This window comes from Populus nigra, chromosome 12 (assembly GCF_951802175.1).
Source record: "Populus nigra chromosome 12, ddPopNigr1.1, whole genome shotgun sequence".
In the NCBI taxonomy this organism is placed as follows: Eukaryota; Viridiplantae; Streptophyta; class Magnoliopsida; order Malpighiales; family Salicaceae; genus Populus; species Populus nigra.
The window spans coordinates 12,335,975-12,362,063 of NC_084863.1; the positions used below are offsets into that span (position 1 = coordinate 12,335,975).

Below are 26,089 nucleotides of genomic sequence, written 5' to 3' on the forward strand. Positions count from 1 at the left end.
TCGCTTGCAAAATTTACTCCGGATTTCGTTCGCCCAAGAAATTCAGTGGCTTGCATTTATATGAGGAAACCCAGAAGTCAAAGAACAATACTACTACGTGCAAACGTCTTCTCTCTTGATCTTTTCCAGCTGGTGGATGGATTAAGGTCAATTCTGATGGGGCTCTGTGACTAAGCAGGTTGCAGCAGGGAGTGTTCTGAGAGATGATAAGGCTGGCTGCGGGGTTTTTTTTTTTTTTTTCTAATCTTCAAAGAAGAGCTTTTGGGAGGTGCTGACTGGCTTTGGCTCGGAAAGAGGGCTACAGGATGGTTGAGGTTGAAATATACTCTAAATTTAATTTTATAGTATTGTTAATTTTTATTTTATAATGTATTAAAATAATATTTTTTAAAAAAAATTTGTGATTGAGGTTGAATTAGACTCTAAGTTAGTGTTTGGCATTATGTAAGTGGTTATTTTTTATTTTAAAATGTATTAAAATAATTTATTTTTTAAAAATTTATTTTTAACATTAATATATTTAAAAGATCAAAAAATACTAAAAATAATTATTTTTAAAAATATGACATAGCCGCGTACACAAATTTGGAAAGCCTCGAGCAAGCCGAGTAACCAAACATGGTCAACAAATCAAAGACATGACCTAAGACGTGAAATTGAGATGACCCTATAAATAGAAAAGAAAAAAACAAATTACCGTAAAAAAATATTCAAAAAATTGCTTTCAAAAGGGATAAAAGTCAACTCAAGCTAATATTTCAAATATATGACCCAGATCATTAGATTGAGGTGATCCCATTAAAGGCAAACCCAGAAAAACAAAAAAAAACAAAATTCTTAATCAAACAAATATTGAGAGATGAAATTGAGAAAAAATCAATAAAAAAACACAGGAAAACAAAAAAAAAAGCAATTAAAAGAATTAGGATTAAATTCAACATAAAATTTAAATGAAATTAAGTGTTTAGGGAAAAATCAAATGAAATTAAATGTTTAGGTATTGAATTGTAAAAAACAAATCCATTAAGAAAATGATTAAAAATTAACAATTAAAAGAATTAGGACTAAATTTGACATAAAAATTAAATGAAAATAAATGTCTAGGGGTGGAATTGAAAAAAAAACAAATCAATCAAGAAAATGATTCAAAACAAAACAAAACAAATAGCAATTAAAAGAATGATGATCAAATTTGAAAACAAATTAAAAAAATCAAATGATCAGGGATGAAATCGAAAATAAAATCCAATTAGAAACAAGAGAAGAGGGACTAAATTAGAAGAAAAACTAAATTAAAGGGCTGATATGATTTTTTGCATGGCTAGCATGCAATCCGAGAAAGAAAGAGAAATAAAAGAAAATCAATTCCACACCAAACCACACCGAATCATCCAGAGAAAAAGATGATGTCGAGACTAATTCAATGATATGATATATCATAGTTATAACCATCAGAGCTAACTGTATGCGCTGCGCTACTAAAATACAGTGAAGTGACTAATGCGTATGAGACACACGTTAATAAATTTTTTTACAAAATTAAAAATGTTCTATAACTAAACAATAATAACAAACAATGATTAAATCACCGTCAAGCCCTTGATGTGTGGATTTGCTCCTTTCGCTGTGGTTAGTGAATAGTATTTTATGTACTGAAAAACAAAGTAAAATCTCGAAGAAAATTAGTGTTTTGGATAATAATGATTACTCTCATATGGTCAAGCATGTTCATCATCTATTGATGTGTGGATTTGCTCCTTTCGCTGTGCATCTCTTAATAACAACACCTTCATGAGAGAAAAAAGAGAGCCATGTTCTGAATAATTAACACAATCATATACAAAATCCAAGATTTGATCTGATATTGGGGGCAAATCCAAATGAAATCAACTTTTTGGCTACTTTTTGGGGTCTAATCTGAGGAGGTCTATTTCAACTCTATATATATGGCAAAAGAAAATTATATATGTAGCTGAAAGTTGAAAAAAATGCATTCCTTAAAAATAATTAACACAAACCTCTTTTTTTTCTTGCGTATATACATGATAATATCGTTGTGAATGATATTTAGAAGTTATTAACATGTTTTTCTAGCTTAAAAAGATTCTAATTATGAACGCAAAATCTATTGCGTATGAAATAATATTTTTAAAATAAAATATTGAAACAGTAACATATTAAATGATATATTTGTTAAAAAAAATATTGAGATTATTATATATTAGATTGGCCTAAATCAATTTATATTAACCTACCAGATCCATAACTCGGGTCATGAGATCGTGTTAATCTAATAAAAAATAAATTATAAAAATCAATTCTCAATCAATATAAAATTGAAGATAAAATTAAAAAAATCAATTAAAAAAACACTCGATTCATCTTGGATTAACCTTCCAAACTTATTATATGGGTCATGAAACTAAGATAACCCTATAAAAAATAAATTGAAAAAAACTATGAAACTAAATTCTTAATCAACTTAATATTAAAGGATAAATTTGCAAAACAAAAGTAAATGAAAAAAAACAATGCAACTCGTCATTGTCTCAACTAGCTGATGATCGAAAAAAATTTAGATCTAAGTTTTTGAACCCTAAAAACTTAATTTTCAATTTATCTTTGTTTAAAACCATCTCAAAAACATAATTTAAACCTCAAAAAACATTTAGTAACCCCAAAATCACTCTAAAATCAATTTAAAAAAATGGATTTTGTTCTGCTTTTCCTGGTATGTTTACGGGAGGTGATATCAACTCTTATCGAAAATAGAAACTCATGGATATAAATATATATATTTTTTTGTATTTGTTGCCAACTAATTATTTATTTTTTATATTAACAATAAAAATCTTTCCAGCTCTTTTAAGTATAAAGCTGATAATATTATTTTTTTACCCTTCTAAATTCTAGGAGAACGTGGTTTGAACCGCGTTCCCAAACAATCCTTACTTTCAATGGAGCTAGGGACCAAAATAGAAGGCATATGAGCTTTAGAGACTAAAATGAAAAAAAAAACTCATCATGAGAAAACCATAAAGGTCCATCAAAATAAATAAAATCAAAGAAATGCCATCAAGGATAATAAAATTGTGTCTTGTCCTAATGAAGAGTGTCAAAACCATATTCTGTTTAAAGTTTTTTTTTAATTGTTAACTATTAATGTTAATGTTAATGTAAATGTAGAGATTTATGCTTTAGCCTGTGGAGAGGGAATATAATCGGGAATGGTTGAATTTGTCCGTGTGGGATAATTCTTTCATCTGTCATTATATTTTTTATTGGACCAATTTAATCCTTGAGTAAAAGATGTTTATCCACTATGATCTTCCATTTATTTTCTTCATCCAAACTAACAAAAAAATCACATGGCTTGCATATGACATACAACTAATATAATGTTGAAGGATAAAAAAAATATAAATTTAAAAAATTTGTCACAAATAAAAAGAAACTAGATAACCCGGGTCAATTTCAAAATTAATAAATAAAATTTATAGAAAGAAAATAAATAAAATAATAGAGCTCAATCTCTAGTTGAATAAAAATACAAAGATGAAACTGAAAAAAAAAAAAAACAAAAACACGAGCTTAAATTAAGGGGAAAAAAATCAAGCAAACCCAGGTAAACCTTCTAAACCTGGGTTAATCTCTAAAACTCACAACCCGTGAAATTTTAGACTCGGACTCAATCAAAAAGCTCAATTCCCAACTAATTTAATGTTGAAGGATTAAATGAAAAAAAATATCAATTTCAAAAAATTTACCAAAGTAAAAATAATAGCAATCAAAATAATAAGGATCAAATTTGATATGAAAAAAACTTGAAGGGGATGAAATTATAAGAAAAATCAATTTAAAAAATTATCTCAAATGAAAAAAATAGCAATAAAAAGAATGAGGACTAAATTTGAAAGATGAAAAAAATAATGGAGGATGAAATTGAAAAATAATTTAAAGTTTATAAACTATTTCAAATAAAATAAATAGTAATAAAAAGAACAGGGATCTAAAGTAATAACAAATTGAAAATCTGGGTTGAGATTTTAAAAGGATAGTGTAAAAAATAATGAGAGAGGAAAAAAAAGGTTGTTGATGCCAAATCTAAGGTCCATTGGCCACACGTACCACGACATTACAAAAGGAACACTGAGAAGATTGATTAAACACCTTCGTTGAAAGTGATGTTTGGTCATCTAATGACCCTACACATGATAGAAAGGTATTTTTTATATTTAATATTTATTTAAATAAATATAAAAAAAACCCTTGAGTAAACTTGATATTAGCAAAAACAAAAAGAGAATGAAATGACTCAAAAGCCTCTAGAAAATAGTTTTGTAAATTTTTTCTTTAAGGGTAATTAAGTAATTTTACTATGCTAAAAAAATAAAAAAGAATTTAAAGCCCCTAATGTAAGTTTTTTATATATATTTTAAGGGTAACAAAGTCATTTTACTTTGAAAAAAGTAAAAAGACTAATCTATCCTTACACAATTTGAAAATGACAATTGAATCATTATGAAAAAATTATTTTACTTTCAGAGCAAATTCATCATTATACTATTTTAATGAATAATGTTATATGAGTAAGTACAGTACTTTACTTTCTTTTGAAAATTTAGTTTTTTGATAATCCTATTTTAAAATTGTTTCCGGTATATAATATCTCCGATAACTTTAAAGTATGAGAGTGAGAAATGTAATGTAAAGTTATATATATAAAAGATCTAACAAAAAACTAAAAGATAAAAACATAAAACATAGTAAAATCATAGAAAACATAAAAACATTAAGAACAAAGAAAATGTCTTTTAAAATAAATTAACTTGTAAAACCTATAAAAAAAAAAGTTGCGTCCATAAAACTTCATTTATGTCATGGCAATGAAATGAGTTTTACAACTTACTGTCTTACATAACATATATTTTTTAAAATTTTCATTATTTTTTATTTTGATGAGTTATTTCAAAAAAAATTTGGAATCTTCCAAGCTCTTAAGTTTCTAGGTATTTCAATTTTTCTAGTTTTTGTTTTAATTTTTCTTTTCTTTTCTATGTTTTTCAAGCTTTTGTTAAAGTTTTTTATTGGTGTTTTTTAGAATTGATAATGGTTTATTTTAGTTGTTTAGGTATAAGGATATCATAATATTAACGAAAAGTTGTTAGAATGAAACTGGATTTTGTTGATTTAGAGCAATTAAGGCTTGAGGATCAAATTTCACAATAAGAAAAAGACAAGGCACTAAAGTTAATGGGCATGTTAAGATTAGTTGGCACGTGCAATGCACACACTAGTAAGTGGAGGAACCCGCAACCCTTTGGTGGCATGTACGGGTTACTCTAGTGGCGAAACATCATGTTTCGCGACGACGTGGGAAGCAACATGACATGAGCTTCCATCTAGGGTGGCAGGTGTGACGTGAAGATCGACAGTTTGTTGCCAACAACACTTTTTTTCCCTTTTTTCTTTCTCTTATCATCAAAGTTCAGAGTTGTACTCTCATTTTGTTGTCATTTAAGATTTGGTTCTTATTTTTTTTATTGTTGATTTTTCTTCTAGGTTCTTTTATAGAATTTACTCTCTGTTTTTCTTCAATTTCGCTCTTCAATTCAAAATTTTAAGTTGTCCTTTTCTTCTAAAAAACATTTGGTCTTCATTCTTTTAATTGTTATTTTTTTTATTTTGGGTCATTATGTAAAATTGAATTTTGTTTTTCTATTTCACCATTCAATCCAAAACTATAAGTTTTCCTCTCAAATTTCCTTTTATTTTAAATTTTGTCCTTGCTATTTTGATTACAGGGTTTTTTTATTAAATCCTTTTGTAGAATTGATTTTTTTTTCCAATTTAATCTGTCAATATTGGATTTGTTGAGAATTGAGCTTCGTTGTTTTTCTTAATGAGATGATCTCGGTTTTAAGACTCAGGTCATAATTTTGAAAACTTAACTCGGTTGACATTGTTCCTTTTTTTTTAAGTTGGATTTTTTTCACTATTTTTTTAATTTCATCATTCGATATTGTTTTTTTTAATTGGTTTTCGTGATTTTGTTCGGTTTTCTTTCTATGAGATTATTATAATCTCAAGACTTAAGCTACAGGTTTGACAAATTAGCCTAAATCGTCTCGAGCCTTTTTTTGGGGTTGTTTTTTTAATCTTATTTTTTTTTGTTTCATTCATCAACATAGGGTTGGTTTTAAAATTTTGCTTCATATCTTTTCTCATTTTCCCTTCTATTTCGGTATCCCATTTGCATGATCCATGTAGCATGGTTTAATGGGTTTGCAGGTGTTTTGTTTTGTTTTGTTAATTGTTTTTTTATTTTACCCTTCTTTATTGAGTTTGTTGGGAATTAAGCTTTGTAGTTTTTATTTTATTTTATTTCTATTAGGTTATCCTAACTTCATGACCAGAGTTGTAGGTGTCGTGGGGTGCACGCGCCGCGTCGTTTGGCGACAGTGGAGGCTTTTATCGTGTCTCCTAATGAGGTGTTGTGTGCTGGAAAAAGTTTTGGATTTAATCATAAAATTACGATTAATGTTTAGGAGTCACCACCTAGTATTATGGTCACTAGGAACATATGATCTGCGAGAGTCTGGGCAAGGGACTGTTTGTGTAAGGGGAAGACGCATCACCCCCAGTGCACCTTACCTAAGGTAAGCTGCATTGTTGTTTGATTGTTTTTTTCTAGGCTGAGTTTTTATTTGTTGGTATTTTTTAAGGTTCAAGGTAGATCTCTCTTCATGAGAAAGTATTTACCTTATTGGGTTAAATCATAACCGTTCTAAAATCTGAATTTTAGCATTGCATTTACTTACACCTTGTATCTTTAATATCTGAGGGCATACTTTATCATGTAATTTTACACCCTACAAATATTTAAGTCTAGATCTGGATCCTAGAAAAAAGATTGGAAAAAGGTTTCTGATATTTTGGCCAAACCCTAATGAATGATCATAAACTTATGATATTTTTTTTTTGTTTTCAAAACATGAGAAATATGCAATTTTTAATGAAAATATGCTTGGAAAATTTTTAGGATTTGGCCGTATGCATGAAATTTTTTTTTGAAAGGGGCAATTAATTTAAAATATTTAAGATTTTTTTGATTTTTTTTAAATTATAATAATAACAACATATAATATATTATTACATTAACATATTATTAAAACATGTGGGCTGGGCCAGCCCAACTAGCCAAGCTCAGACCCAGAAACAGGTGGGTTGATATCGGCCCAACAGATTCTTCTTCTTCATTTTTTTTTAATTTTGGGGACGGGCTGGACCCGGCCCAGCCAACTGGACTGGGCTAAGACAAGTCCAACCCAAAGTAACTTAGTCACTAGCACAAACCAGTGAGTAAGTTGCATTAATAGTGCAACGTGAATTATAATTCACGTTGCGTTGTTCATAACTCAATGTATAAACAGTGGAACGTTAATTATAATTCACGTTCCATTGTTTGCATGTAGTGGTAGCAGAGAAGGGAGGAAGAAGAAGAAGAGAGGAGGGATGCTTACCTGGCATTGAGAGAGTTGGCGACCTGATTAGTGGCGCACGGTACGACTGGAGGTGGTGAGGCCAGCGGCTGACTCTGGTTGCAGCTGGAAGAAAAAGAAGCAGAGGCTTGCAAAGGAGAGGGGAAGCTCGTGATTGGAACTGTTGGAGTGGCTGAGGAGAGAGTTGTTGCCCTAGCTTCCGTTAGGAGGGACTAAAGCTTCTAGACAAGGTGGTTACTGCTGCTAGGGTCGTGGTGGCAGAGAAGAAAAGTTTTGCAGAGGAGAGAGAGAAGCAGTGCAACCACCACGTGAGATCTTTTGATGGCTTTTTGTGGTGGAGATGATGATGGGAAGACCGATGATGAGGGTGGTGGTGGTTGAGGGCCACGACGGAGAGAGAAAGAAGAGACAGAACCGGTTGCAGGAAAACTGGGCGGGGAAGGCTGGTTTTTTGCCAACTTTACGTTCGATTTTCTCCTTCTCCAGGGCATGATATCCACCCCTATTTATAGGGGATCGAAAAGGGTAATCTTGTTTAAACAGGGGAAAGATTTCAACCCTTGATTCAGTTGGGAACAATCCTAACTGTTGGCTCAAAACGTGCCTCGTGAGTTGTCAAATCTGCAGGAAAAGGCTGCTTGCAAGGTTGTTAAAATCGCAATTTTAACACGGCACGGAAAACACAAAACAAACTCGAATCGTAAAAACGAATCGTAAAATCATAAGGAATTTTAAAATATATATGGAAATGAATTAAATTAACAATTTTAATTATTTTGCCTTTATAAGAATCACTTTTTGCTCCAGTTAATTTCATGGCAGACCCTTTATATTTCTTAGTTTTCTGTCTTGTATTGATTTTAGCTGTAACTGCCCATAAACTTCAATCCAATGAAGAAGGATACATCTCTCTAGTATTATCCAGCAAAGGAGTTGACTTTGCTGAAGATGTACTCATAAACAAGGCAGTATCCACCATAATCCCACTTCAAATACCTGATATTAAAAAGTCTGTCAAATCCCATTGATTGGCAAAGTACATTTTTAGCGTCGATATTTCTTCTTCAAATGTTGAAATTAGAAACCCGAGTTCTGTCCTTGTTGCTGAGTTCATTTTTCAAAGCTAAAAGAAATCATCAGAATTAAGTTCATTTCCCTATACGGTCAAAAGAAACAACCATATATTGTCTCTTCTGCTCTGTAAATGCCAATAAACGGTCTATACCTGTCATCAACATTGCATTTTTATCTTCTGCGGGTAAACTCGTAAAATCGGTGGTGAAATCACGATTTATGCGATTTCACCCGATTTTAACAATTTTACCTGATTTTAACCCGATTTTATTCATTTTCGAGTTTTATGAATGATTTAGCACATAAAACCTATATTGACTCGTAAAATCGTATGATTTTATGAGTTGAATCGCGATTTTAACAACCTTGACTGCCTGAGTTGGCCTATTTAGGCTGGCGCCGGCACCGTCTCGTTGTCATTCATCCTAAGCTATTCACATGAAGTTGTAGAGAAATTACAGGTGTCCATTTGTGTGCACGTTTTGTTAGATTTGATGGAGAAATGAAGCATTAAATGCACCTGAAAAGTAGGCACCCAGATAGTTTCTTTCGGGTAAAACAGGGAAGATAATGAAGAGTAACCAGACGATGGGTCGTCTGCTTCTTTTTTTTTTCTTTTTTTCTTTTTTTTTAATGATCAAAACGATGTCATTTAAGGTTAAATTAGGGATTTTGCCGAAATTCAATGTAGTCCTTCAACTTTCAATTTGTTACAATGGAACCCCTAATTGACCATAAACTTTTGATTTAAAGCAATTAAGCCCCTGATGAATTACCGTTTGAGCCTCGGATTTACGCGCCTTTTGCAATATGGTCCTTGGTCTCAGATTTATGCAATTTAACCCCTAATTGACCATTAAACTTTCAATTTCTTCAATTTCACCCCCGATTTTAGTTAATTAAGTCCCTATAGTTTTGCGCCTCTTGCTAATTGGTCATTGGCTACGAATTTTATCAATTTAACCCCTAATTGACCCCAAAACTTCAATTTTCTTGCGATTTTACCCATGATTTTAATCAATTAACTTCGTAAAAATTAAATTTGGTCTCTTAAAATTTCAATCTTCTCAATTAAGCTCAAATTAGGCTCACAAACTTAATTTGTCACCAATTAAGCCCCAAATAAAATTAATTTGACCCATTTAAAGTATAACTAAGTCATTGCACTTAATTAAATCCTTTAATTGGATCCAAATTAATTCTTAAACATAATTAAAATTCAATTTGGCCAATGATTAAATCAAATTGGTCTATTAAAAATTTAATTATGTTCTTGGACTTAATATTTATACAAATTCATCCAATAATCATTTAATTTGACCTTGAATTTGCACTGTTTCTCCATTTTTTTGGCATAATAGGGTACAATTAGGTCTTGAATTTCCTCCAAAATTATAGCTTGATTCCCCGGCTTATTTTCTCCAAGTTGCCAGCCTTTATTTTATTTTTTTGATTTTTATTTTGAAAAAACAGAAGTGATTTTTGGAGAATAACCTAGAATTGAGGTATGACAGTAGGTTTGGTATACTAACTAAGGTTGATTTAGGTCTAGTTTTTTTGTCTTTTTAATTTTATCTTTTCACATTTGAATAGCTAGGAATTGAGTTTTGATATCTTTTCTTTAGGCAAGCATTTTTTTTTGACATATTATTATGATCAGTTCTTTTGGTTTAATTCGGTTTATTTATTGTCGTTGTATGTTTTTTATTATTTAATTAAATAAATACCAACTAATTTAACTTAGTTGGGTACATGATCCAAAATGTATTTTTTTTTTACCTTTTTAAACATGCTTGTAGTGCTTGGATATTTTTTCTTACACTAAAAAAAGTTGGTATGACATTTTAGTGTTCACTAAGTGACTTTCTGAGAGTTTGGTATATATTGTGTTTTAAAATATTTTTCACTAAGAAATATATTAAAATAATATTTTTTTTATTTATTTTTAATATCAACATATTAAAACAATGCAAAAAAATAAAAAAAATAATTTTAAATAATTTTTTAAAATTTAAATAAACAATATTTTAGCCATAATGCTAAACATGTTTTAAAACACCATAATATTTAAAATCCAAATGGTCATAACAGAAGCAAAGCAACGGAATAAAAAGCCTTCTATTTATCCCACATCGAGAAGATGTGAGTTTAGGGTCTAGGACCTTGAATATAAATAAAGCTATAAGAAGTTGAAATGGATTAACCCGTCTTGTCAGGGGTGAAAGGCGACTTGTCTATGATCGTTTAGAGATGGCGAGTCGTGCCGACACCTTGTACATCGAACACATCTTCAAGGCGAGTGAGTTCAGCCCTACTTTAGGTTGATCTTGCCCGCCAATTTTTGGAAGCCTCCCTTACGGGAAAGGCTGCCAATAATTCTAAATACTAGACTGTGTAGAGATAACTTAATAAGAGTACGCAAAATCCCAATTTACCATGTTTTTGACAAGATTAAAGATGCAACAATCACGTCTTATGTGGGGTTGTCAAATTATGGGTTTCGTTTAAAAGTTTGAGTCTTTATTGGCGGTGATTTAAAGATTTTGTGTGCTTCAGTTCATATAAGTGAAGAGAGAGAGGAGATCATTGCTACTTAGTATATTGGGTTGTTGTAAACATTGATGTTTTAGTTTAATGAGTAATTATTAGTTGAAATATGTAGTCTTTTCTTATGATATCAGTGCGTTTTGCTTCGAATTTTATCTTAATTTCATATTTAGTGCTTGCTCAGTGGAGGGATTAGTTGTAGGGTTTTTTTTTTTGTCAATTAAGTGTGTCAATTTATAGGATTTTTTAGTGTTTGAGGTATATTTTAAGTTAATTGTTTATCAAATGTTTGGTTAGTTAAGAGACAAGGAGTTGATTAGTCTTCTTGTTGTTGTAAATACTGCTACGTTTACTGGAAATAGTTATATGTACTTTTCCTGGCCTTTTGTCTAAGATCAAGTGTAATTAGTTATTTTTTACTTAAATTTGTATGTGTAGGGAAAAGATGCAGCAGCTGTAGGCGCATATGATATGCCTTCATGTGAAACTTTGATCTATTTTACCCTGTCTTACGCTTTTTCGGTTTGGTTAATGTGTTTAAATGAGGGATTTTTTGTGTAGGGAACTTACCTGTCTTTGAACTGTGCTCTAATTGCTCGCTTATCATTTACAGAAAGTTTATACTAGATCGGATACTTGTAATGCCTGCCTTTTGCGTACGCATACGAGTGTTAATTTCTGAATAAAGAGATTCTGTGCTCTTGGTGCAGTATAGTTGTCATCATGTGTGAAGGGCTATTTGCATTGGGATTCTTATGAAAGGTCTTATTTGGTTGAAGAAAATTATACTTCTGGATCATATTGAGATGCTCTCTACCTCTGAATGCTTGCTTTTTTTGCAGCTGCATGTATGGCATAGGATTTAGTAGAATCATGCAAGCATTTCATTAGTGCTGTCATCAATGGATCCGATCTGGTGCTACATTTTCAGCTGCCTCTGTTGATGATGTTCACTCTGAGGTGCTGAAATTTGCTCGAGTCAAGGATCAATGATGTTCATGCTTTACAATCCACTGTTAAACTCCGGACTCTCAAATGGTTCTCGACCAGGTCACAGCACCTTTGTGGTTAAATGACTCGAGGGATCAGGTTGAGCAGACCAGAGTCCTCATTGTTGTTTATTGCTACGCTGCTGCCCTGGAATCTCGTCTGCCATCATAGCTAGTGCGAAAGCCGGGGTTGCTGGTGCAATCGCACTCTTGCAACCCATCTCCAGCAGCACTCAGGTAACATGCTTGTGCTTTGTGCATTGATTGTCCAGAGACTTGTAATCAAGCCCTTTATTAGCTGTGTTCTAATTCTGAACTAGTAAAACCACTTGAATTTGGCTGAAACTTCTCTTTCCCAGTGGGAATCATGTACATCACATCATGTCTTCTAATTGATCCAGGATGAAGATAGGATATTTACAAATTTAAGAATTGTTTAATGTAGGTTGTGATGATGCGAGCACAAGATGTTGCCCAAGCTGTCGTCAGAACATGCTCATCTCAAAGTCTGATGTTTTGTGCACTGGCCATCAATAAATTCTAATGCCGAGGTGTCATTATTTTTAATTGGTTTCCCTTTGCAAATCAACTTTCAAAATACTATCTGGTATGTAAGTGATGAAAGTTAGTTTTATTATTTCATAAGCATTGTGTCTAGAGAATAAAAATTTATGTTGTTCAAGTCTATATGAGGCAAATCCTATACTGGGGCAATTTTAAGGAAACAAAACAATTAAGAGGAAGGGAAGTGTGGAGTATCTATCTTGCCTTTTCTGTTTTCTAGAGAGAAATCAGAGATGTATTTTCTGAAGGAAGCATTTCTTCATATTTGCAACAGAACATGAGACAATTTTGTTCTACTTCAATCTGTCATGGGAAGACAACATCATTTACTCAATGGCCCTGAAAGATCATTATTTTGACATGATCATCAAATAGATTTGGTCCTAGAGCAGTCCTTTGGCATAATTATTTTTCCTGCTTGTACAAAAAAAAAAAAAAAAACCCTAAAGTTGCACTTGTCTTAACATCACGTCTTGACCTTTTCAAGTCAAGTTCATCAATGGACATAATATGCGCCTTAAATCATGGTTGCCCAGGCACATTTTAACATTCACATGTCGAGATTTATGCTTTAGCTGACAATAAGTGGAGAAAACATATAGAACCTAAGGGCCATTTTTTACCAACTTCCTCTCCAGATACTAAAATGAATTGAATCTCAAACTTGTGAATAAATATAAAATGCCAGATAGTAATGCTTCATGCAAATCATATTCATAACGTAAAAGCAATGTAAAACATAAAAAAACTACGAGATTTAGATCCAGAACTTTATATATATGCTAAATGTTTGCGGTACAAACACAGTGCACAGGAGTGCAGGACACAGGATAAACTTGTTTATACACATGAGAGGAGTTGGGAAGGGCTTCGATAGCTATTTATTTGTCAGATACATAGTTCCAAATACTTAATGCAGCCTCCCAATCCCAGGTCCTGTATGCAGCTGAAGTGTCTTGCTGGGGACAACCTGAAGAACACCTGGTAGTTCTGCAATGAAAAGCAAGTACATGATTATGAGATTAAAGATTTGTCAATATTGCTAATGGCAGAAAAGGACATGTGAAAATATATCCAATGCACAATTCTAAATGGTAATTCAAAAGTCAAAAACATTCAACAGTGTCGGGAGCATACAGACACTGTCTTAAACGTGAACCAAAACCACCACCTCCAATAACAGCCATCATGCACCTCATATTTCACGCCTCCTTTCGTAGGTATCATATGCATTTGAAATTGGTTGTTTTGCAAACAAAGAATTACACACAGTTAAACAGGATTTTCTCAAGTATTAGCTTATGATATTGAAAAGTAATATCATGAAAAAGCACATGCTGATTTATCAAAACTCCGAGTATAATTCAAAGCATATAGCATACCACAACAGCCAATGAAAAGCAGACTTCACGAAATCCATTATCCATCAATAAATTCATGCAAAATTCTTATGTAGAGAGCCTAAATAATAAATCCATCAACTTGAAGATAAACAAATAAAGGCTCCCATGTCAAGGATCTAATTCTACCTTAAAAAGAAAGAAACCTCAATTAGTTCTTCCCCTTTAACCTACGGATTAAGGAACACGATAGTCAAAACAAGACGATCAATCTATGAAGAAGACAAAAGAAGATTAACAACTTCAAGATTTTCAGAAGTGAAAATTTAAAAAAGTCTTCACACTTTTCTAATCTCAAAACATACAAGCTCAATTCCAATTCTAACAACAATATTCTAAATTAAAAAAAAAGCCCATTAACCTATGAAAGCAATTCAATCAGAAATTAAGAAAAAGATGCATACTTGAGATTTGTTCAACTTGTTCTGGTGTCAGCTTGGCAGAGAATCCACTTGCAGCTGTCTTGTAACTATAAATCAATGCCTCCTTTGCAGCATCCTCGCTATACAATACAAAAAACACACCAAATCTGAAAACCCAGTTCATAAATAATCATACGGATCTGAATTACAACGACAAACCCCACGGCACTACCTGCCAAGAACAGAGGCGAGGGTTCGGATATGGTAAGCCTCAGGCTCCTCATCCTGAGGTTTCTCAGTGTAGACAATCTGAACCGATTTTGATGAATCAGCCGTTGATGGAACAGACTCGGCCATTTCGATAACAAAGATGACGACGAGCAACAACAAAATTAACGATGGTGATGAAAAGAAGGAGAATTTGGTTCTTCTGTGCATATTGGATTTTGAGCTCTGCTTCTTCTCTTTCTTATATACACAAAGTTAAATGGCTTTAAATCAGATTAATTCAACGATATCGTACTGCGCTTAGCCACCAAGTTACCTTTGTCGTTTTATGTTTGGGATCTTCGCCGTTTGAGGACACCCATGTCTTCTTACGCGCTACGTGGCTTCTTTTTTTTCTTTTTTCTTTTTTTCTTTTTACAATTTTTCATTATTCACTGATTTTTTTTTTTATATATAGATCTAATGGGTATCGATTGTGGTCTCTTTGGCGTGTTTGACCCGCGTTTTAATAAGAGCATTTTTTTTATTTTTAATTATTTTTTTATTATTAAATTATTTTGATCATAATGTTAAAATTAAATTTTAAAATTTTAAAAATTATATTTTAATATATTTTTAAATAAAAAATATTTTAAATAATAATAATTATTATTATCATCTCAAATATTTTTTTATATTATAAATTGAGTTAAAGTTTTTTTTTTATATAAAAAAAATCTATGATGTTTTTTTTGTGAAAAAACCAAGTGTTTTTCATATAAGGAGGAAGGACTTAATTGATGAATATTTGAAACTTTAGATACTAGATTCGGAAGTTTTTAATTTAGAAACCTAATTGATAATGGATAATTTCGAGATTAATTTGAAGTTTTCCATTTTCTCAAAATATTGGGATTCGTAAAACCCAACTAATTGGTACAAACTTCTTACTTTATTCTTAATTTTTACATTAATTAATGAAGTTCTCTTTTCAGATGTTTTTTAAAACGCACTTTTTATATCAATTTAATGCATTCTAAATAAAATAAATAATTATTTATATTAATATTATCAATCTCCTGGATCAATTGAATTGGAAGTTCAACTAATCGACACTCATTTATGTTGGGTTTCATAGATAATTATTGACAATAATGAAAAATATAAATAAAAAAATTCAGAAATTTACCTCATACAAAACATTTTTTAAGGTTTTTATAATAAAAAAATGTAATTTAATGGCGTCAAGTAAGTGACGTGTCATCAAATTGACATAAGTTGAACGGAAGCACGTGATTAATAGTTTTGAAAAACAAAAAGAGCAAAAAATAAAAAATAAAAAATAAAATTTAAATGTTTGTTTGAGAATAAAATACTAAAATAAAAAATAAAAATATTTTTTTTTTGTAATTAAAAAAAGAGTGATTAATCTGGGCTGGGTTAATTCCCGTGAGAGGGAGGAAATTTACAAATTCATAAACTTAAAATAAATAAATAAATAAATGGAAAACATCGAAAATGAGAGAAAAATCAAGGGTATATTAATAATTGAAATGTAAACGGATAGGATAAGTCGGTTCAAGCGCCCAGCTTCAAAGCTAAATAAGAAACAGCACAAAAGGGGAGAGCTTTTCGCTGCTCTCATTTCCAAAACAATGGCTACTTCTTCTTCCACAACACTTGTAGCTCTCTGTTCTTCTTTAACCACTCAATGCAAAATCTCCAATGCCCAAAACCCACCTCTCTCTAAATCTCTTTGCCTCTCCAAACCCAATTCCGGGTCTTTATCAAAGACCACTCAAAATTTATCCTCCTCTTCTCTTATTTTCTCTAAAAGACCCACATTTTTTGCCAATCCCCCCAAGTTTTCTGAATCTGAAGCTCTTGTTGTTGAAGCAGAGCCTGAAGTACCTGTGTCAGAGGCTAACCCTGAGCCTGCTGCCACGCAGGTGGTTGAGGTTGCTAAGGAAGAGCCACCCAAGCGTGAGGAGATTTTTGCTGTTGTTATGGTGAGTACTGAATGACAGTGGAAATTCTAATTTTTGGGCCATTAAAGATGTGTTTTTGATTGACGTGAGTGTTTTTTGATTGATTTTCTGACTACCCAGATGGTTTTTAGTTATAGTTTTTGTTTCAAGTGTGAGTTTATGATTAGCTAAGTGATTTTCTGGTTTTAAGCTATAATCTAGCTGCCATTTATGCCTCGGCAGACTAATATTTTGCTAATCAATGACTCTGATTGTTTTCTTTTTTCCAATGGTGAATGTAATGCGGAGTAATTTAGAGGTTTTGAGAAGATTTGTTGTTGTTCTTTTATGGTTTCCCTGTTAGTGACTTTTGCATAATTTGTCTGCTTTTTGCTCTGGGGCTTGTGTTTCAATTCTTTTTTCAGGTAGGATCTCGCCAGTACATTGTTATCCCGGGGCGATGGCTCTATGTGCAGAGGCTAAAAGGTGCTAATGTCAATGATAAGGTATAGGTTGCTACCATTTCCTTTTGTATCTTGATTAGTTAAAATATTTTCCTAGCTAGTTGCAACCTTCACGTGGTTAGCATGTGTTGGTAGCTTACGTGGTAAGAATTGTTCTCTTGTCTACTCTTAACTTCGATTTGGGATTGCTATGGGACCTTTTTTCTCTCTTCAATGGTGAATGTGAAGCTCCAATCTCATAATGTCATCCTCAAGTGCATGCTTGATTGCTGATCAAACAATGATGAAAAGACAGCTCACTGCCAGTGATTGTAGTTACTTGAAATTCTGTACATTTGCCAATATTTTGTACAGTGGGCGTATTCTCTCATGCAAAAAAGTTTTTTTTACCCCACTTTTAAGAGGCGACAATGCCTTTAGATATTCGAAAAGCATTGATTTTAAATGCAATTTTCCAAATCATTTTTATTTTGATTTCAATCAGCCATGTGAAAATCCAGAAGGATGCTGCATTTCCTACGATAATGTTTTCAAATCACTGCAGAATCGGATATTGCAGTATCAGTTGAGCCATGTAGGACAAGGCCATGACTGGATTTTATGGATATCCGGTCATGCCATGAACAAAAAGGCAATGCTTTTTTTAAACCAAAGGCATTGCCTATGACACTGAAAAAAGAGAGTTTTTCATAAAAAAATACACCTTTAGAGAAACCATCCTGCTTGCAGGTCAGATCAATTAGCTGGTTGTTTATATTTCTAATCTTTCACGTGTAGGAAATGATTTGCTTCCATGATGTGCAAGAACTTTTCATTACCCGTACATCCTGAAAATTCAACTGGGGAGAAGTCTAGATAGCTTTCAGGAAAAGCCGGAACGCCCATGTTAGAGATCTGCACATAGTTTTTTAACGTGTTGTAGATCCTAAAACTAAAACTGTCATGACTAATTATGTCCAATTCTTACACAAATTACAGAATTTGAGAGATTTTCCCTGAGTAAGTTGTTGAATGTAATGTGTTCTGGCTTAACATGACCTCTCTGGTGTTGACATCCAGTTTTCATCTCTATTTGTTTTTTTCATTCTATTTCTTTTTTACCTCCAAAAAAAAAGAAGAAGAAGAAGAAATCTCAGTGCTGCTACTATTTCTTGTTATAAATAAAAAGCTGATAATCAACCAAGGATTCTATTTATGGATTACACTGGCTTGCATCTCTGGCTCAATGTTAGAAAAGATCTAATTGATTATTCCTTATTTTTCTATTAGAGAAACATTATGTATCTGGTTTTGGCTGTAGTTTCTTTCACAGTTTGCATTTTGCCTTGATTTAAAAGTTCAGTCTTTGATTCTTCTGCAGGTAAATCTGAATAAGGTGTTACTTGTGGGAACAAGAACAAGTGCCTATATTGGAAAACCAGTGGTGACTAATGCTACTGTTCATGCTGTAGTTGAAGAGCAGGTAGATTTCATGACTGTCTGATTATATGTATCTTTTCTTTCAGATGGCCTTTTACTTTTATTTTTGTTCTCCGACTCTCTTTGGGCCCTTAATTTTTTCACTTGTATTATTATTGCAGGGATTAGATGCTAAAAAGATTGTCTTCAAATACAAGAAGAAGAAAAACTACAGGAGAAATATTGGTCACCGACAGGTAAATCTGTTTTGTTTTTCACTTCATGCATTACAGGCACATTAACTTCAAAAGTTTTATTTGAAGTGTGAGTTGAGTAAGCTGTGGCTATCCTTTTCTCTAATTAGTAATGCTAGAGATTCCAACACTTTAACTAGCACTCGTTTACTATTTAACACCACAATTATTAACGGGTAATGCTAGAGATACCAACATATAGGAGAGTTTATTAAGATCGAGATGTTGTATTTAGCTTACTTGGTGCCTGCTTGTCTTAGTTATGAGTTTTGCAGTTGTGGTGTGAAAAAAGAAAAAAGCTCCCATGGAGAAGAAAGTTTTGTTGGAGAACTCTTTGGCTAAATGTCTTGTTGAAAGAAAGAACGTTTCGGAAGTATTTGGTGAAAACTGATATTAGAAGTTTTGTTGCCAATAAAATGACACAAAAGAACATGTATTATTTGCATAATAAAAGATGAGAAGAAAATTTTTCATTGATATACAACAAATAAAGGGAGGTATCTTAGTAATTCCTGGTGGTTTTACAATGGTTAAGTAAACCTGGTGGTTTTTTCTTTCTTCAAAAGCAGTGTTTTGACCATGGTTTGAGGTGGATCGCATAAGGAGCTTCTTGTATCCAAATGGGTAAATATAGAAGGTGCGGTAGCAGCCCCAGCTGCATTGGGGGTACTTAATGTGGCACTTACCACTTAAGCTGCCACATTAGTTACCGAGTATGTGGGTCAAACCTTAATAAATGAAATTTAATGAAAGAAGACTTCCATTGTTCTTTTGTCTACTTTGATTGATAGAAAGGACTTTCTGCTGCCTGATGTTTTTGAAACTGCTTTACTCAATTATGCAGCCAAATACTCGGATAAGGATAACAGGTATCACTGGCTATCAAGACTACCCTGTATCTACTCTTGATTCATAGGATTTTCTGGAGAGGTTTGGTTGAATGCTCTCGATGCACTGTGAAGTTTCTTTTTTACTTTTGATGTTGTTGTAATTCCCCTTACAGGGCAACGTTTAGATTGAATAGTGACTTCTGATGTTGAATAATGAAAATTAATTTTGCACAAGTGAATTATTTGTAGAACGCAAAAGTGTAGTGGATGACATAATTGTTAAGGTTAACCCTTAACAATAGTGAGAAATAGAAGATATAGTACAGAGAAAGAGATTCTGCAAAAAGCTCATCAGTTTTAACTTGTATTCCAAGGTATTGATACAAAAGAATTTATACGGACCTTTTGCCTTTCATTCCTAGCTAACTTGCCGTTATTAATTACCAACTTACTACTAAGAATCACATGTGAATTAATTCATCTACATGCAAAATGTGCTACTGCTAAGTCTTTTATTCTGCTACAACTCCTACTCCTGTTGCTTAAAAACTGCCAAGCTGATCCTTCATGCTGTAACTTCTTCAGTAGCTACCACAACATTACTGCCTACCTTTTTCTTTAATAGTGAAACATGAAAGACAGAATGAATTGATGCTTATTTTTGGTAATTGCAATCTATATGCTATTGCTCTAACTATTTGAACGATCAGATAGAACCATAAAATCATGGATTGAGCTCGAAATCCCTCAAAGCCAACGTTTTTTTTTTTTTGATAAGGCTATAACGTTAAACACTCATAATCACCCACGACAAATTCCCTCTAGTTCTTTCTTTTTTGTGCTTCTTGTTTCATTCTGTTTCTTGCCTTCTTCAATTGTAATTGTAAAAATTGATCTACACTACTTCTCCTCTATATCTCTTCCTCCACTACAACGACTGTGAAAGTCTCTCGATTAGATCATTCTCTTTGAGATGGTGAATATCAAAAGGAGACATTTTAATTATTGAATAGAAGCTAGTGTCGTACCATCACTATGCAATAGATAGTCATTGATACCATTTTCTTGAATTGTGCATTTCCATGCACCTAAGATAGGTTTCTAGACACTAATTCATCCTTTCTGTTTGCCATCAGTTTGAAGATGGTCAGCAGAGCTCATAAGCAACTTGACCCCTAGCTTGTTGAATAACTCCTTCCGTGAACAAAAAGACTTGTAAGAACATAACCTTCAATCTCTTGTATGAATTTTGAATACCAACATACCCTTCAATACAAGAATGATGAACTTTCATTACTAATTTTGTTCTTAGATTTTTCTCAGAGCCAATCACCACTCTATTTTTAAATATCACCCGTCCTTAATAAGAATAATCTGGCTAGCTGTCTGGATTAATCATCTGATGTTTTTTGTTTGAGAGGATCATCTTTGTAAGCTTCTTTAATATCTTCCAAGGTATTGATACAGAAGAATTTATACACTCTTAGCCTTCCATTTCTAACTAGGTTACCGTTATTAACAGCCAACTACTAACTAACTTTGCTAACCACTAAGAATCACATATGAATTAACCTTGAGGAATAGTTCAACTGATCAGGTTTTGAGTTTGCTTTCTAATGATCACGAGTTCGAGTTTTTTTAGAGCTACTGGAGTTTTACATGGTCGTTAACTTCAGGCCTCGTGAGATTAGTCGAGGTGCGCATAAACTAGCCCGGACACCCACATTAATTAAAAAATAAAAAGAATCAAGTGTGAATTAATTCATCCACATGGAAAATTAAGTCTTTTATTCTGCTATAACTCCTGATGCTTATAAAACTGCAAAGCTGATCTTTCGTGTATACATGCTTGATAGCAAACTGCCGATGATTGTTTATTTTCATGTGATTTGATGGGTAAAGACTTTCATAATTTCATTTTCTACTCGAATTATGCAAGTCTTTTAGGTAGAACCCTATTTTCCTCTGACTTCTTTGTTATCTCTTTGCAGCTTATTTCTTTATCATTGATTGATTGTTTGGATTATAGGATTATAATAGTAATGGTGGTTTAAAATAATTTTTATTTAAAAATATATTAAAATAATTATTTTTTTAAAATTATTTTTGATATTAGCAAGTTAAAACAATTTAAAAATAAAAATAAATTCAAAATTTTTAACATGATATACGCGGCGTTTCCATCGAAACTGATGCGAAAGTCGTAAAATGGCCAGCTCTTATGAATTTTTGGGCGAAGTGGCTGATCTAAACTCTGCTTGCTTTCGGTTGTCTTAGTCCTTACCGTTACATGGAGATGAGACAAGGGCATGGCCTCTATAGATTTGACGAGCCTTGATTGGAATTTAAATGAAAGAAGACTTCTTTTGTTCTTGCGTGACTTGCGTCTACTTTGATAGAAAGAACCTTCTACAGTCTAATGTTTGTTTTTTTTTTTTTTTTAAAATGCATCCTTTTGTTTTTTTTCTTCTCGTTCTCTCTGCAATTCTTTTCTTTATTCATTCTCTCGGTAATGGTGAATGTGAAGCTCCATTCTCCTATTATGACCCTCGACTTCTCTAATGTGTGCAGGATTGCTAATCAAATAAGACGAAACACTGCTTACTTACAGTAGTGGATTGAAATTGAAGTCCTGTTCATTTTTCCAATATTACAGATGGCAGGAACATTATCACATGACGTTCTCCCTTTGTTTTTTTTTTCCAGATCAATGCTTTCAGAGATACCGGTTTTCTGGTCGAATCAAAGGAGAATTTTTTTTTTTTTTAATGTTTTCAATCCTTCGCGAATCACGAGGAATCAATATGCTTCTCTTAACGTGACAAGTCTTCCATCATATTTACAACCTGAAAATCACCATCGGGAGGAGAGGTCTCGATTGCTTTTCAGTTTTCAGAAACCTGAGCCAGGTGACTGGAACAAGGACTTTGCAAAGTCCTGCAGCCTGTTCCTGACTTGCTGCATCCCTCAGGTAAAACTGACTGAATTATGTCCGGTTCTTACACGAGTTGTTGCATTCATAACATTTGCCATTCAACATTGCTAGCATGCATTTCATGACCAGTGCTTGTGTTTCTGCTCAGTCTTCTGCTGATTAATGAATAAGCAAAACCAGAAAGCCAATAATCTGTCAATGCTACCTTAGTTAGTTGTTACAATCAACAGCAATACAACCTCGCATTAATCTTTCAAAGATCACGAAGGATTACAACACCTTCATAGAACATTGCTGGCTACCAACTGTATACATAATCCATATTGGGAGATCATTGAATCAACATTACATGAAAAAAAAAAAAGATTATAAAGAAGAAACATGTACTTTTGTATCTTTATCTGTCATAGGGGAGAATTAATCAATCCATGTGTATCACATGCGAAGCAGGTGTCCTGCTGTGTGTTTGTGGCAAAAAGAAGGGTGCCGCCCAGCGGCATTTTTCAGATCCTCTAAGCAAACAGTCAAGAGATCTCTATTAAGCCAACTTTGGTGGGAGAGCCTCACCAATACAACCTTCACTCATATATCCGCTTTCTCTTTAAAAGGGTAGGAAATATAGAAATGGATCCAATAAGGAAGAGCACAGACAAAGTTTTGAAATCATATAGATCCTTAACTGACTTGAGATCCCCAAGAGCAAGGCCAGCCTGATGTTGGGAAAGAGAAGCAACATGATTAGCAAGATGATGCTAATTATCCAAATAACAATTTTATCAGCATCATTTTCATGAACGTTGCTAGTAGGCCCTATACAAATAACTTTTTTCCACCACCATGTGATCACTATTTATCCAAATTTCTACAATGTGAACTAATAATGATATGTAGCAAAAGGTTCCTTGCAAATTACCAAACGGTGCAATATTGATGAATATATGTCGCAGTTCAAATATAATATTCCAGAAATGATCTGAAAACAAGCAACACAAATGTTTGGAAGGGCAAGCAATCACTAAAGCAAGAACATGAATTGAGTCACAGACTTCAAAGAGAAACCACAAAATAAGCCACCTTAGTTTGATTAACCAGGGAATAAGTAGAAAAACTTACCTTGACAGTGATATATGAAGCAGGAATAAGACCTAGTAAAGTAGCCAAAAAGAAAATATGAAATGGTATGTCCACTATTGGAGATGCCAAATTGATAAAAAGATTGGGCAACGTTGGAGTTACTCTCAAGAAGAGCATGTAATTCAGCAGTTTTTCCTTTCGCTTAGCAATCTGAATTCCAAAAGAGTTAAAGGTATTACAGAAATGTGGAATATAATGAAAAACAAACATATGAAGATTGTAGTAAGATTGTTAATTCCCAACACATTATAAGAATAGTACCTCTGCCTGAAAAAATCTCATTTTTTCAGGCCACAACCAATTAACTAGAGGCCTGCCAATCAACTTAGACAAGAAAAAGCAGGAAGACGCTCCAGCTGTGGCATTGAAGACAACTAAAAAGAGTCCCCTAACAATGCCAAAAAGAGCTCCAGCTAGTAATGACATGAAAATTGTTCCAGGAATCATGAAGGTCTGCATGAAGATATAAGTAGAGCAGTAGCCCAGAATGAACTGTGCTGGATATTCACTCACATATGTTGCAAGATTGTCTCTGAAGCAAATAAAGAGCAATGTATTCAGTGAAAATATTACACAGTCAGAATAAGGATATATAGAAAGTAATTGACAGGAATGCTTAGCCACTAAACAGTTCATTTTGGTTTTTAACACAACTTAGCACGAGGAACTGACTTCCAAACATGCATGGCAAACAATTAGAAGATCAAAACCAACACATACACAGATTGTACATTACAAATCTAAGCAATTTATATAGACTAATAAGGCTGAAATTGATAATCTAACTCGGCGCTCCATTTCTGAGACAAAGTCAAATAATCTACAAAAAACACTTAATCTGCCATAAAATTTTCATCAATCTCTTGAACAAAGAATGTTCATCCCATTCCAATGATCACAACCGTAATCTAGCATGAAAGAACTTAAATCCCATTTCTGAGTTTCACCACAAACAAACATCAAAACCCTTTCACTTTTAGGTTTTCAAGCTTGATAACAATTACACATGAAGAAGCAAATTAAATCTATCAATGCAACATCTCCTTACACTTAGAAACAACTTCCAGAATTCAACAACCCCCGTACCTCAATAAATTAACCAACAAAACCAAGGTATTTTAATTAGGAAAACTGCTTCCATCAATATTTAGCTGACTTTTTAGCATCAAATCCTTATGATTCACAAACACCAATCAATAGAACCCGAAAACATCCTAAGCCATTTCAAATAATCTATCCATACACACTACCCAATAACCCAAAAACCAAACAAATTAAAACCCATCAAAATTTGAGCATTAAAAAAAGAACCCAGAAAATTGAAATTAAAAAAAGTAGAAAAAGAGGGCGGCATACTTGAGCAAGCGAAGATCTGAAATAGAACGAGGCAACTTGAGCTTGCCATAATCAGCAGCAGGCATTGTCAAGTAGATACAAAACAAACCAGTTGAAAAGACTAAAAAGACCCCAAGAGCAGCAGCTAATTCCCATCTTGTCAATGGAAATCTCTCAAATTTAGACCTTTTAGCAGAGGGTGAATCGTCCTCTTTAGCTTTCTCTTCATCTCTCATCGTTAACACCTTCCCTCTCTCGTTTCCTGCTGCTATTTCAACTACTAGATTCCTTGCTGATGCCATAAATCTAAATTACCAAAAAAGAAAAAAAAAATGAAAATTTGTGGGTTTTCGGTGGAATAATTTTGACGTTTATTAGCTTGTGATGTCATCGTTTTGAATTGAACCCATTTTGATCTGGGGCAAAAAAATCATGGGGTTTTGAAGAAAGATTTGAGCTGGGTTGGAATTTCAAAGAAATTTTAGATTTTGAATTCTGGGTTTTAATTTCGGAATCATAAAAATATAGCCCTAGAGAGACAAACAAGGATAGAGGGAATGAAATTGAGATTGCAATGGCAATGCGTTTCTTTTCGGTGTTTTCAAGAGAGAATAGAAAAGAACTCAAAAGGAATGGAAGGAAAGATTGAATTTTATGTTATATTTAAATAGTAATTAATTTGGTATTAAAGAGGTGTGTGAGAGTAGGTAAATAATGGTGGGGTTAGTTTCTTGGAATTACAAATCATAAATCATACGCTGTGTGCTTTTTTTTTGTTTTAATGGTGTTTTTGAAAAATCATTTATTTTAAATATAATTTTATTTGATATTTTTTAATTATTTATAAAAAAAATTTTATTATAATTTTAAATAAAAAACATTTTAAAAAATAATTTTTCTTACGCTATTAAATAGAATATTAGAATACAAGTCAAGGTAAACGATGCATTTTGTCAATAAACTCTTGCTTTTCTTTATTATTTTATATGATTTTTGTTTTTATATATAATTTTACATGGAATTTCTTCTTGCCTTTTTGTTTAGTTTACATATCATGTGTTGACTAAAAAATAATGTGAAATTATAAAAAATAAACCGAAAAAATTCTTTTTTTTCCCAAGATTTTT

General features: G+C 32.6%; 3 protein-coding genes and 1 long non-coding RNA gene across 7 annotated transcripts; 2 read left to right on the top strand and 2 right to left on the bottom strand.

The window, feature by feature from the left end:
- The first annotated feature begins 10,735 nt into the window (after positions 1-10,735).
- On the top strand, positions 10,736-12,972 carry LOC133670071 (uncharacterized). Of its 2 annotated transcripts, XR_009834006.1 has the most exons (3): positions 10,768-11,885; positions 11,966-12,349; positions 12,558-12,972. It is a non-coding gene; the product is annotated as an uncharacterized LOC133670071 (long non-coding RNA). The 2 variants fall into 2 exon arrangements; XR_009834005.1 differs by having other exon boundaries at positions 10,736-12,349.
- A 460-nt stretch (positions 12,973-13,432) lies between these two features.
- On the bottom strand, positions 13,433-14,931 carry LOC133670070 (subtilisin-like protease SBT3.6). Its single transcript, XM_062090493.1, has 3 exons — positions 14,671-14,931; positions 14,481-14,578; positions 13,433-13,666 (listed from the first exon to the last, which is right to left on the bottom strand). Exons 1-3 carry the CDS (start codon positions 14,874-14,876, stop codon positions 13,587-13,589), a joined length of 384 nt encoding a protein of 127 aa, XP_061946477.1. The 5' UTR covers positions 14,877-14,931; the 3' UTR covers positions 13,433-13,586.
- Positions 14,932-16,217: 1,286 nt separating this feature from the next.
- LOC133669348 (large ribosomal subunit protein bL21c-like) lies at positions 16,218-19,792 on the top strand. 2 transcript variants are annotated; one of them, XM_062089444.1, is made up of 5 exons: positions 16,218-16,654; positions 17,038-17,118; positions 18,437-18,538; positions 18,657-18,731; positions 19,573-19,792. In XM_062089444.1, exons 1-5 carry the CDS (start codon positions 16,301-16,303, stop codon positions 19,642-19,644), a joined length of 684 nt encoding a protein of 227 aa, XP_061945428.1. In that variant the 5' UTR covers positions 16,218-16,300; the 3' UTR covers positions 19,645-19,792. The 2 variants fall into 2 exon arrangements, with proteins under 2 accessions (XP_061945428.1, XP_061945429.1); XM_062089445.1 differs by lacking the exon at positions 19,573-19,792 and adding an exon at positions 19,298-19,506.
- A 2,868-nt stretch (positions 19,793-22,660) lies between these two features.
- LOC133670275 (uncharacterized membrane protein At4g09580-like) lies at positions 22,661-25,626 on the bottom strand. Of its 2 annotated transcripts, XM_062090805.1 has the most exons (5): positions 24,984-25,626; positions 23,889-24,159; positions 23,607-23,777; positions 23,407-23,466; positions 22,661-23,203 (listed from the first exon to the last, which is right to left on the bottom strand). In XM_062090805.1, the coding sequence occupies exons 1-5, from the start codon at positions 25,262-25,264 to the stop codon at positions 23,072-23,074; spliced, it is 915 nt and encodes a 304-aa protein (XP_061946789.1). In that variant the 5' UTR covers positions 25,265-25,626; the 3' UTR covers positions 22,661-23,071. The 2 variants fall into 2 exon arrangements, with proteins under 2 accessions (XP_061946789.1, XP_061946790.1); XM_062090806.1 differs by lacking the exon at positions 23,407-23,466 and having other exon boundaries at positions 24,984-25,625.
- Positions 25,627-26,089: the final 463 nt, after the last annotated feature.